At 52.4% G+C, this 12092-nt stretch overlaps 1 protein-coding gene across 1 annotated transcript in view; it reads right to left on the bottom strand.

Annotated features, from left to right (window-relative positions):
- PDIA5 (protein disulfide isomerase family A member 5) overlaps window positions 1–12092 on the bottom strand; it is a 92114-nt gene that overhangs the window by 65552 nt on the left and 14470 nt on the right. The window contains exons 2-3 of the mRNA XM_053918438.1: window positions 3673–3799; window positions 660–747 (exon numbers count right to left, since the gene is read on the bottom strand). Coding sequence (XP_053774413.1) covers window positions 660–747; window positions 3673–3799 — 215 coding nt within the window. The remainder of the gene's footprint in view (window positions 1–659; window positions 748–3672; window positions 3800–12092) is intronic.

The raw sequence follows: 12092 nt of genomic DNA, 5'->3' as shown, positions 1-12092 counted from the left end.
GGGCTGGCGCTGATTCTGATAAGAAAGTCTCTGGGAGGAGGGAGGTCAGGAAGGAGAAGGATGAAAAGGAGCTCACGGTACTGGCATTGGGGCAGGTGGGAGGTAGGGACACAGTCAGAGGAGAGAGCTGGAGGACTAAGCCACCTGTCCAGGACTGACACACCTAATGAGTCACTCAGAAGCCAAGGCAACAGTCAGGTCAGTCAGTGGATTCTGCCACCTTTGGGCTGCAGGGGGTGGAGACCTCTGTTACTGGCCTGGGCTGGGGGGAAGCCCAGGTTCTTGCTGCCAACGCCTCTCCTCACTGGGTCACCCTGAAAATCACCTTGCCTCTCTGGTCATCAAGGCCCCACCTATAAAACAAGTGACTCCTTTGCCACCAACAAAATCAAGTGACATGTGACAAAGTAAAAAGTAAAAGCACTATGGAAGAAAGAAAGAAGTGGGGTGAGCTGGAATGAAAAGGCAGGAGAGCCGGAAGCTGCCCCTCTCCAGCCCACAGGCAGCATAGCAGGATTGCTAGAGCCATCTTTCCACAGCCTCCCTCCCTCACACCCTCTCTCTCAGGCTGTGAACCAGGGACAACTCCCTACCCCACCTGCCAAAGCCCCCAAGTCCCCTGCCCTCCAGCCACCATGCCCCCTGTCCCCAGGACATACCCACAGTCTACCCAGCAGATGGTGCCTTGTCCTTTCACTGCCTGGGCCACAGTGGACAATAACCTGAGATGACTCTCAGCTGCAGCCTCTGTAAAGAAAAAAAAATAAAACATCTGTGCCCAACTACAGCAGGGCCACCCCTACCATCTCCCCTCAGGGGCAGGAAGGAAGGAGACCAGTCCCAGAGCGGGTGGGGTCCTGAGTGCCAGTTACAACACGGTCCCTGCGATCAACAGTTCTGCAAGGACAGCCCGGCTCTTCTCAGAGACCTGTGCCGCCACGCCCTGGCCCTTCCTCACAGACACGGGACCCCCAGCCCACACCTTCCCCCCAGAAGCCACACTCACGCCTCACTCTTCCAAGAATCTCTGGGCCAGAGTCAACTCCCAGGAGAATCTCTGACTTGCTACCTTTTTGGGACAAATTTTGAAAATTCTATAACCAAATAATTACAATTCTATAACTAAAGTAGGAAGTGAGTTTGCCAATCCCACACTCGTCTGTCCTGGCACCCAACCTAGGAGCCGACAGGGGCAGGGACCAGACCTTCCTTTGTTTGTCCATCACACACTCACCTAGGGGCTCGGGACAACCTGGCGATGATGAAGTTTACGTGTGACACCAGTCTCTGATGGGCCAATGCCGCATGTACCCAAGTCTGATTTCACAGCCCCCCTCCCCGAAGTGACGGGGAAAACTGGCCCTGGCAGTGCCTCGGCAGTCAGCTGCAGGACCGCGGACCGTGCCCGGGGCCGGGTGGCAGGAACATAAGAAAGGAAGAGCGCCTGGCCGGCCCAGGTATCTATTCCTGCAGTCTGGGCAAAGCACCTGGAAACTACTGTAGGAGGGCAGGCTCTTGGGGGTGGAGCCTCTGTGGCCAGGATTTCAACACTGCCAACACGCATGGTCCCACTGCAGAGTGGCTGCGGCCAGTATGTCACCTTCCTCTGTCATACCTGAGAGCTCCTTTGAAAGGCCCACCAGGCAGACACTGGTGGGAAGAACAGTCCGTTGCCTTCCTCCCCGCCCTGCCAAAAACCATGTGATATGTTCCAAAGCCAAGCAGAAATGATGTCTGAATTATTTGCCTCCACAGATCTCCTTCTCTGGTGTAGATAATGGTAGCTGTTTATGAATACAAAGTGTGCTAAGCCTTTCGTGGAAGTGCACAAAAAGCATCGTTCTAGAGCGGTGCCAGGAACCCCCACCAGGGCAACAGGAGGAGGGCACAGCGGAGGTGGGAGAGGCCATCGCTCTACCATGCAGGCGGGCTCTGGGAAGCAGGGGTGGGAAACCAAAGTAGAGCAATATGAGGTACCCCTCCCCTCACCCTGCCTTTCAGCAGCAGAATGGGAGCCCTAATTGCAAGGATGGGAGGGGAGAAAACCCAGCTGCTGTGCCGCTCTGAAAGCCCACTCTCAGTCACAAGTCTAGTGCCTGGCCTGGGCCAGGGGGCGGGAAGGTAAAATAATCACCCATGGCCACTGCTGAAGCAGGGAGGAGCTAATACATGGGAAGCACGGGGAACTCCACTGCCAACGAGTGAGACCAAGCCTGGGTGAGGGCTGGAGAGAAAGTTAGATGCTCCAGGCCCTGCCCCCCACCCTGCAAGCAGCCAACAAGGGACACCAGCTTGCCACTCTCTAACTTACCACAATCATTTCCTGGTGGTGGAGCCCTCCCGTCATTGCAGAAAGAATACATTTCTTCCTACGTTCCAGCAGAAGCAAGGAAGGGCGGTGTAGAGCACCAGCTCTACCATCTACCAGCTGGGAGACCTCAGGCAAGTGAGCTGTTATCTCCCAGCTTCGGATTCCTCACTTGTAAGCGGGCGCTATCTGACAACCTACCCTACCTCCCTTGTGGCAGAGAAGCAAACAAGAGTGTTCTGTGGAAGGTCCTTGCAGAGTCTGTGTAAGATGATACGCTTACCTGACGGGACCTGCCAGAGAAGGAACTGACTGTGTCCCTGTGCTGACAACTACCAGTGCCAGGAGCTCTCAGGGCAGGGGGCCACACTCATGCAGGGCCCTCTACCCCAGGCCTCAGGGGCAACTCTGCTCCTCCCTGGCCTCAGTTTACCCCTATTCCTGACAGGAGAGAAATGGTAGGCACATGCTGGGCTTCTAACAACCTCAGAGAGCATTTGCCAGGCCCTTGGGACAGCAAGGAGCAGCATGTGCCAGGGTGCTTGGAGGATGTGGGCTCCAGGAGCGACACACACCCAAGATATCCATCAGCCCCAGTGCCAATGAGTGTCAAGGATGAGCTGCAGGGAGAGCTGTGCCCGGATCTCACCCAGCCATGGGCTGTTGCTTCTCTGGGGCACAGAAAACTTGGCATCATCAGGAGCAGCAAAAACACTTAACTTGCTGGAACAATATCAACAGTCAGATGTTCAAAGTCAGGGCCAAGAGCCAAGCAAACCTCTCTCCAACCACTATGCCTTTGCCTGCCCCATGATCAGAAGAGGCTAGCTCGTGCTCCCACCCCCACTGAAGCTGCCCTGTCCTGAGGGTGCAGCCCAGGCCAAACTCAGTCTTGCGTTCCCATCCCGGAGTGGGACAGATGGAGGCCATGCAGGGTCAGAGCTGCCGGCCTGCACGCATGCCCCCAAGCCAGGGATCATTTCAGCTGACAGCAGGCCGGCCCAATCTGTTCATCAGCTCCGGAGAAGCATGCCTGTCCAGGAAGCCAGAATGTCCATCCCCAGTGTCCTCTGTTCTCCCTCACATACATGCCATCTCCCTTCTGACGTAACGAGGCTTTTTTTAAGAAATGCTTATAAAAGAGAACTGACAGGACCTCTCTGGGATCCAAAATCAGCAGAACTAAGGCCCTTCTGTGCCTTTGCCCCATCTTCCGAGGAATGCTGACAAACGTGGTGGATCTCGGACCCTCCCTGAATGGTTTTTGGTCCTAAGGTCTCACCTCCCACCTCTGCCCCCTCTCATTCCCTTCCTATCCCATCCTATCCCCGACAGATGTCCCCAAGGCCAGGCTAGGCACTCACCAGATTTAGAGTAAAGCACTAATACATTATTCCGGGTCCTGAGAAGCTTTTTCAAGTCCTTGGGGTCAGAGATCCTCTCGATGAGCGAGGAGACCTTTGTGGAGGACAGCCACACTGGCAGGACCGCCTGGAAACCAAGGAGACAGGGAGCGTGAGCGTGATCAAGGCTCCCCGCCAGGCCTGAGGCAAAAGGGGTGCCTGCAGGTGTGCTGCCTACAGCACAGTTACTTCAGAGGGACAGGGTGCGCTGTCCCTTCTCACGGGACTAGAGTTGCCTTTTCTACCCCATCCCCTCTCCAGGTCACCATGCCCCCCAGGCACCTCCCTGTCCACTCTTAGTCTCCAGGTCACTGTCTTCTCCGGGCACAAGGCTGTCCAGACTGCATATGACACAAGCATGCCGCACGGACGGACTTGCCACCCACTTCACCACACACTCCCTGGGAGGTCAACGTCTATATTCTACTCTGTCCCATACACTGGCGCGATGTGGAAACTCCATCCCACTCCAAAGCACCAAGACACAAAATCCACAGAGAAGTAAGATCACCTCTGATGTCTAGGGTGAGAATGGATGGGTGAGGGATTTCCTACTTTCCCTACTCAGCCAATAATCTCAGGAAACCACCCAACAAAAATGGGCTAATTATCTCCAAGAACCCTGAAAACCTTGGGCACTGGAGATACCAAGTCACCCATGCAGACAGGACAACAGGTAAGCTGAAAGCAGTGTGTGTGTGTGTGTGTGTGTGTGTGAGAGAGAGAGAGAGAGAGTGAGAGAGTGAGAGTGAGAGAGAGAGAGAGAGAGAGAGAGAGAGAGATTTTAAAAGTCCGAATAAGGAGCAGTCACCCAGCAGACCCCCTCACAGTGGCCAAGAGCCCCTTGCCTAGCTGGCAGAAAACACAGCGCTTACTAGACGGTGCCTATAAAAAGAAGAGCTCTGCTGGGAGACACCAAGCAGAGGGTGGAAGTGCGGCCCCGAGAAACAACAGGGTTAGATTAAGGGGAAGTCTACACACTGACCCTTGAGATCAACCATCCCCCTGAGCCCCGTGCCCCAAATGCTGCCAGTCTTATTTACCCAGACAGGAGATTGGAGAATTTTTCTCTGGGGCAACTGAGAAGCACAAGAAAAACCTAGACAGTGACTTGGAGATTCTCCCATGAACCGGCTGAGTTCCCACTCAAATACCCACTGCCAGGTCATCTCAGCAAACAAGTGCCCTCAGCCCCTCCCCACAATCACTCTCTGATGGCGTGCTAGGGCCTTGCTTTTCAACACCTACAGACAACCAGGCGCGCCGGACAGCTGGGGGGGTCCTTAACACGAAACACATTTATGGAAAGGGAAAACTTAGATTAAAAAGAAAGGGAAAAGAACAAATAAAACAACAAAACTGTAATGACTATTATCAGAGAAATAAAACAGTGCATCCGTAAAACAAGAATAGAATGTTATGAGAAAGGAACAGTCAAAGAGAATCAGGAAAAAACTCTCAGAAAGTAAAACTTATAAAAGTAAAAAAACTGCAACACAGTTGAAAGTAGAATTGAAAAACATCCTAGAAAATAAAACAAAGAGATTGAGAAATTAAAAAAAAAAGAAGGACCAAAGATAAGAAAAATAATAAGGTAGATTCATTAGGTGCAAGAGCCAAATTAAAGGAACTCTAGAAAAAGAAGAAAAGAAACTGTCAAAGAAATAACTGAAGAAAATACCCCAGAATTGAAGGGTGTGAGCTTTCAACTGAGAGGGCCTAGCACGAAGGGGGGGGGACCCCACAAAAAACTCTCTCACCGAAGTACATCTCTGAAAACGTTCACAACACTGCTAACAAAGAGCAGATTTGAGTTTCACAGAATGGAAAAAAACCCCACATGTTAAAGACCAGGAGTCAGAACTGGTCTCAGACCACAAGACAACAAAGCACTGCCTTCCTAAGTGTCAACTGCTGCGACTGCCAGCTGGCGTTCTGTAGCCAGCCAAACCTCGAGGGTGAGTACGGAGTCACTCAGGCTTGTCTCCCACGAGCACGGTCTTCTGCCAACGCACCCTTCCTCAGGAAGCTACCGGAGCCCATGCCCTACCGGAACAAGGTGTAAATCAAAACTGATAAAGACACGGGATCTGGGAAACAAAGGATCCAAGAGGAAAGAGGCAAGAATTACCATGCTGATGGTGAAGAGGAGTCCAGGGCAACTGCCCGACAGCCCGCAGAGCAAGCAGCCCAGAGAGGGGCAAGGACAGGGGGTGTGGAGGAACGTGGTCAACAACGAGAGGCAACTGCAGCTCATCTGATGTGCTTGACCACTCTAGTCAGTTATCTGACCAAAGTTACACAGCTAACAAAAGGCAGGGCCAGGCCCTGAACCCCAGTCTCTCTCCTGACCCCACGCCCTCTCTGTCCACTATCTCTTTGCAGCCAGAAGTCTTGAGTCCGAGCTCTACCACTCAACAGCTAAGATGCCTAAGCAACATCACTCAACCTTGTAGAGGCTTAATGCCTGGCATCTGACAAGGAGATAATAACGCCTCCCCCATGGGACTGCTGTGAGGATAACCTGGGATAACTTACTGAACGTGCTTTACAAATCGTAAAGCACTCCAACAGTATCATTACCATACTATATACTGCAAATGCCCATCTCAGCAGAGAACACAGAAATGTGGCCATATTCTAGTGTTTCTAAATGTAATTTTCCGTTAGATTTCAAGGTTCCTTCTCACCAGTGTAAGACCACCCAGGAGGATGAGCTGAGGACTTGTCCCTCCCTCATTCTGCCCTGCCAGAGCCACGGACAGACCACGGCCCTGACACAGCCCACCTTGGGAGCGCACCAAAAAGGGAATTCCACCTGATTGTTACACGTTATTTATTCTGCTGCTCCCAGAGAGCTAATGGGCTTCAGATTAAAAAGTCCATAGCTCAAGGCACATGGTTAAAGGGGGGGAAAATCTGATGGAAAAACACATTGATTCTGCTATTTTTAATCCTCAAATAATGTGCAGTTAAGAAAAACAACTGCCCTTGCCCAATGCCCAGGGATTCTGACCTGTGGACCAGCCCTCCTGAGACTAACAGGCACCCATGCTTCTGACACTGAGGAGAAGGAAAAGGGGAGGGAGGGTGAACCCAGGGCCCACCTGCCTAGGCAGCTCAGTGGCGCGCAGCTGGGCCACAGCGACAACACAGTGTCCACAGAGGAAACCGCAAGAGCCAAGCCTCGTGGCATACCCACCGCTTCCTTCCTGTGAAACCCAGCGAATCCCTCAGGCCACCTGATCAGTGGCCACCCTCAGAGTAAACAAACCACGTTCCAGCCAGCCACCAAAACTTCTGACCCTGCGTCGACCCTCACACAGCAGAGAACTTAAGCTCAACCAGGGACACACTGACTGAACTGCTCTGCGTGAATGCTATCACTGGGCATGACACTGGGGCTTACACCAGGCCCTGCCCACAGCCAGGTCTTTACAGGGGATCTGTCTGCTCCCCACCTGCCCTGGCAATACCTGGTCCCCTAGGCTAGGAGCTGGCTATGCCGGACAGGGCCCAGAACAGTGCCTGGCCCCTTGAAGGCCTGTGGGAAATGTTCGTCCAGCATAATAAACATGACAAGGCACACTGGTTACCCCCGCTGACTACGCCGAGACCACCCACTGGGAGCTCCTTGCGCGGTGAGTGCATGGCAGCTCTCAGGAGACCTGGAAGGGACCACTCACACCAGACAGACCACAGCACAGTCGGGGAGGGTCTGGGTGTGGGCGTGGCGGGAGAGGGCAGGTGGAGCCAGGCTGGAGGTGTTGAAAGCCTGGCTCGAGAACTTCATTTGGCCATGACCTCAGACTGGGCAGCTACCAGGAGGCTGGATGTGAAGGAGGTGGAGGGATCAGCTGGGTGGCTGCCCAAGTGGAAAGAAATGGGTCAATCCAAGAGCCTCAGGGAAAAATAACAAAATTCAATCACTGTTCATATGTAAGCAAGGAAAGCAAAGAGACTAAAATGACCCGAAGGATTCTGGACTAGGGGCTGAACAATAGCCAAAAATGAAAGACTTGAGAAACAGCAAAGGATTTTGTCTTATGCTGAGGAAGGTGATAATAAACTCAGGCATGATACCCCAATACAAGCTGAAGAGGAAGCCTCCAAGCCTACAAGGTCTCAGCACAGAGTTTTAGAGGGGGAAGCCCAGGGAGGGAACACCTCACCTGAGAGGAGGAGGAAGGACAGGAGGACAGACAGAAGGAAAAGGTGGGAAGGGCTGCGTCAACACAGACCAGGGAGGAGACACCAAAAAGCAGGGATTGATCGGCAAGCAAAGGCCATGGTGAACTGGCCCGGACATTGGGAGAGAATCCAGTAGCATGGGGGCAGGGGGGTCAAAAGCCCAGTGCTGAGAAGAGACGACACACCCAGCACAGGAGCTGGGGTGCCAACAGAAGGAGCACAGGTGACCCACCAGGGTCAGAAGAGTGAGCTGTCTCCACTGCCCATCTGTGAGCACAGGAGAGGCAGGGTTTGGAGATTTGGGGGTAACAGGAAAACAGGTGGGACAGCCAGATCCAGGGGGACCCAGGGACCTGACGTGCAAAGAGCTGAGATGCTAGGGTTAGCATCTCTGAGCAGGGAGGATGAAAGCCCATGTCTGGCCCCAGACAGACCCTCACCTTCGCAGGCAAACACAGGGACAGCCAGGAGGGCGGCCCTCTCCTCCCTCCCCTAAACCCAAGGGGATACTCCTCCAGGCACTTAACATTCTCCTCTCTCCTCTCCTTCAGTCTATTTTAACCTTTACGGTGTGCACACTCTCCCCTTTCCTGAAGATGCAGCTCCAGTGAGCCTTGTTGGCCTCGCCTGGCGCCTTCCTGCAGACTTCTTCAGTCACGACCCACAAACCCTGATAACAACAATAACTGCGGCAACAATAACAGTGTTAATGATGCACAAACTGCTCTATCAAGCCCTCGGGGGGAGAGGGCAGTGTCTGAGAAGTGCTTTGGAAGCCAGACACCTTTAAAGCCAGTCATGGAACTGCTGCTTGCCTTGGCAGGCTCTTTACATTCTAAGTCATTCGCTTTAGAGGTAGAAGAAAGGAGAAATAAAACCCCCTCTGTTCACCACGCAAACTCCTGATCAGCTCCAATAACTGCTTCCTTTCTGCTCACCCACCAGCTGCTTCAACAGGATTTGTATCACTGCCGAGCTGCCCTCATGGGGTGGGCTGAGACCCATAAACTATTCCCTCAGTGCAGAGCAAAACAAAGCTTGGGAAGGATGGCCTGCCATTTGCTGCTGCTGGGAAAGAAGCCCCCAAAGCTAGGCCCCGTTGGCCGCAGAGAGCCCCCCATCAGAGTGCCTCCTTAGCCCCCAACCCCTGTCATAGTGCAGCACCCCCCTCAGAACACTCGGGCCCTCCATCAGAGTAGCAGCCCCCTCTACCCCTAAGCCCCTTCCCTTGACAGAGTATACGGCCTTCTTGAGAGCCCAGCAGCACCCAGGGCCCCTGCATGTAAGTCCCCTCCCCACCCCCACCACTGCAGGAGACAACGGGGTGAGGAAACTGGGTTCTCTTGTCCTCTTCCAGACTCTCTGCAGTGTTCTCCTGACGGGGGTCTGTCCATACTGGGCCCGCCCTCGAACCTAACAGCCCACTCTCACCTGCTCCCTTTGTGTTTTCCCACCCCTCAGACACCACAGAAGAACTGCTTCAGCAGCCAGACGGACCCGGGTCAAACCAGGCCCCCTCATTCATAGCATGACGATCTCCGAAGTTGCTGCGCCACTCAGAATGTCATTTCCCCACCTGTAGAGCAGAGGGATTAATGCCGACACCTGCCTTGCAGGGCTGGCTGAAGATTAAAGGGGGGGCGGGAAGTACACAGAGAACCTAACATAATGCTTGGCATACAGAAGTACATAGTAACTAATTATCTTTAGTAGAGCGTTAGTGAGACAAGTCACAGAGCAAGGACAAGAGTAAAGTGGGCACCACCCCTTCCTCTCCAGGGCCCAGCCTGCAATCAGAGAAAACAGCAAGCACATCCAGGCAGGAAGAAGTGTGCACGTACACACACTCAGCATCACAAAACCTGGAATAATCACCCATCTGCACAGCGACCCAGACAGGAGGCCATGCAGCACATGTTAAATGTCCCTTCCAGGTTTTGTGCCCACTTGCCCCTCACAAAACCCAATGAGTGGGTACTGGCCTCATCCCACAGAAGAGGAAACAGACTCAGAGAGGCTAAATTACTTGTCAGGACCACATAGTAGGTAAGCAGCGGAGCTAGGACCAGAGCTTAGGCTCCCAGCTCCTGGCCAGAGGTGGTGGTCTGCTTCTCTCAATCCCACAAGCTTCCTGGACTCGGGGCAACCCAAGCCGAAAGGAACACCTCCTTCCCAGGCAGGCCCCATCAAAACAGCCAGGAAAAGCCCTATTCTTCCAGATCCTGTGGTAAGGAGGGTTCCAGCAGAGATTTACACTAATCCTCTGCTTCCCGCAAGCCCAGAGCACCTGTGGTCTGCCCCTATTTCGGGGTCCTGGGGTAATTAGCCCCCATCTGCTGTCAGTCAGGCTCTGTCCAGAAGTCTGTGCCCCTCTCCACCACCCTCTCCCTCTCCACCACCCTCTCCCTCTCCACCACCCTCTCCCTCTCCACCACTCTCTCCCTCTTGCACACAGCACACACACACAAGCTCCTCCCTCTGCACTTAAGCTCACCCACCACTGCCACCAGGCTAAAGAGTCGTACAATTCTGGAAAATAATAGAGAGAACAGTCCTTGTCACATTACACTCTCAGCTTTAAAAATCTCCCGATCTCTGGGGCGTGTGCCAGCACCCTCACGTCCGCTCGAGCCGGGGAGGCTGTCTGCCCTTATAGATTCATTATTCAATGCAGACCATGAAACCAGAGGTATTCAATTACATAAAAACAGCTTGCTAAAGGAGGAAGATTTAAGGACAGAAGTTTAACATTTAGGAAAAAGGGTGGAGGTGGGACTTGACCTTTTTTGCTCTGTCACCTGAAAAAAGATACCCTTCTTATGTTGGGAAGCTATGAAGAAGCTGTGAAGAATTTAGTGTAACTCACATTTTGCTCAAAATAGTTTTGAAATGTCAGAATCCAAAAGTCTAGACTCTTAAGAAACTGGTGGTGAAGGGATCCAGGAAAAATGTTAAAAACAGATGACCTAAACCCAAGGTCAGAGTGAGCCAGTTGAGAACTGAGAGCTGGAAGTTTGGTGGAAAGAGCCCCAAACCCAACTTTTGCACAGTCCCTGATGTTTACTGGCTGTATGACCTTGGATACGTCCTCTCCCTTCTCTAAGTCTTGGTTTCTTCCTCGGTAAATGAAGTGGCTCCAAGTGATTTCCAAAGTCCTTTCCAGCTGTGGCGTTCGGCAAATCTATCCTCACGACCGACCGCACCGATAGGAGAGAAGTGCTGCGAGGCACTCACACCTCACGCAGCCGCGCTTCTCCGGCTCGGAGCCGCCAGGTTAAAGCCCTGCCTCTCCGTCTCCAGACAGCAAGTGTGGTTACAGGACTGAATTTCACCCCTGGAATGGAAGCAGAAGTGCTATGTGGCAACCTGCAGGAACTTTCCCTACCAGACATCTGCTGTTAAGTCTTCTTAGTCCTCTCCTCCTTCCTGCCAGCTGGAATTTGGAAAGATGACTGGAACTCAAGCAGCCGCCTTGCACCAATGAGAAGGACTAAGTATGTGGAGTAACAAGATAGAAGGTACCTGGGTCTCTGACACCAAGAGTGATATACTGGCCCTAGAACACCCGTTTCCAGGCTTCTACATTAGTGAAATAAATAATCTTTTAAAGGCACTATCACTGTGTTTTCTGGCACACACACAAATAGATTTTGAGTACCTACTGGAACAAAAGCTTTAACTAGAAAGAAATACTAATATCTGCTCCAGATGGGATATTTCAAAGTATCTAAGGCGTCAAACAAACCATGCATTATGCTTCAAATAAATTGTAATAAGGGAAGAGACAGACTATAAGGTTTGATTTACTATGTTCCTGCTAATTACTCAGGTTTCAGTGTGCTTGTTCTTGTCAGGTATCTTGGTCACCTGGTAACAACGACCCACAAATAAAAGGAAAATTAGCTAGTAACACTCCTGTTTCCCTACAGCCTCAGCCCTTTACTAGGAAGGGGACCACTGCAGCAGACTGAAAGGCCAGGACATGCGTTGCAGCTTTAGCTGGGCTGGTTGGTTCCCTGATACAGGACCCCTTGCAACATTTTTCACATGCCATCTCCATCCTCGAAGCAGGCCCCCAGAGCCCAGGACTCAAAACCTCCTGAGGCTGCTCAACCTAATAGGACCCAGAAGGTTGTGGGAACTAAAGACGTTAATCCAGAGAAATCCCTGTCCTCCACTCACCATTTCAT

The sequence above is a fragment of the Desmodus rotundus genome, chromosome 2, assembly GCF_022682495.2.
Source record: "Desmodus rotundus isolate HL8 chromosome 2, HLdesRot8A.1, whole genome shotgun sequence".
NCBI lineage: Eukaryota > Metazoa > Chordata > Mammalia > Chiroptera > Phyllostomidae > Desmodus > Desmodus rotundus.
Note: the sequence above shows the minus strand (reverse complement) of the source record. Positions and strands in the feature narration are given on the sequence as shown.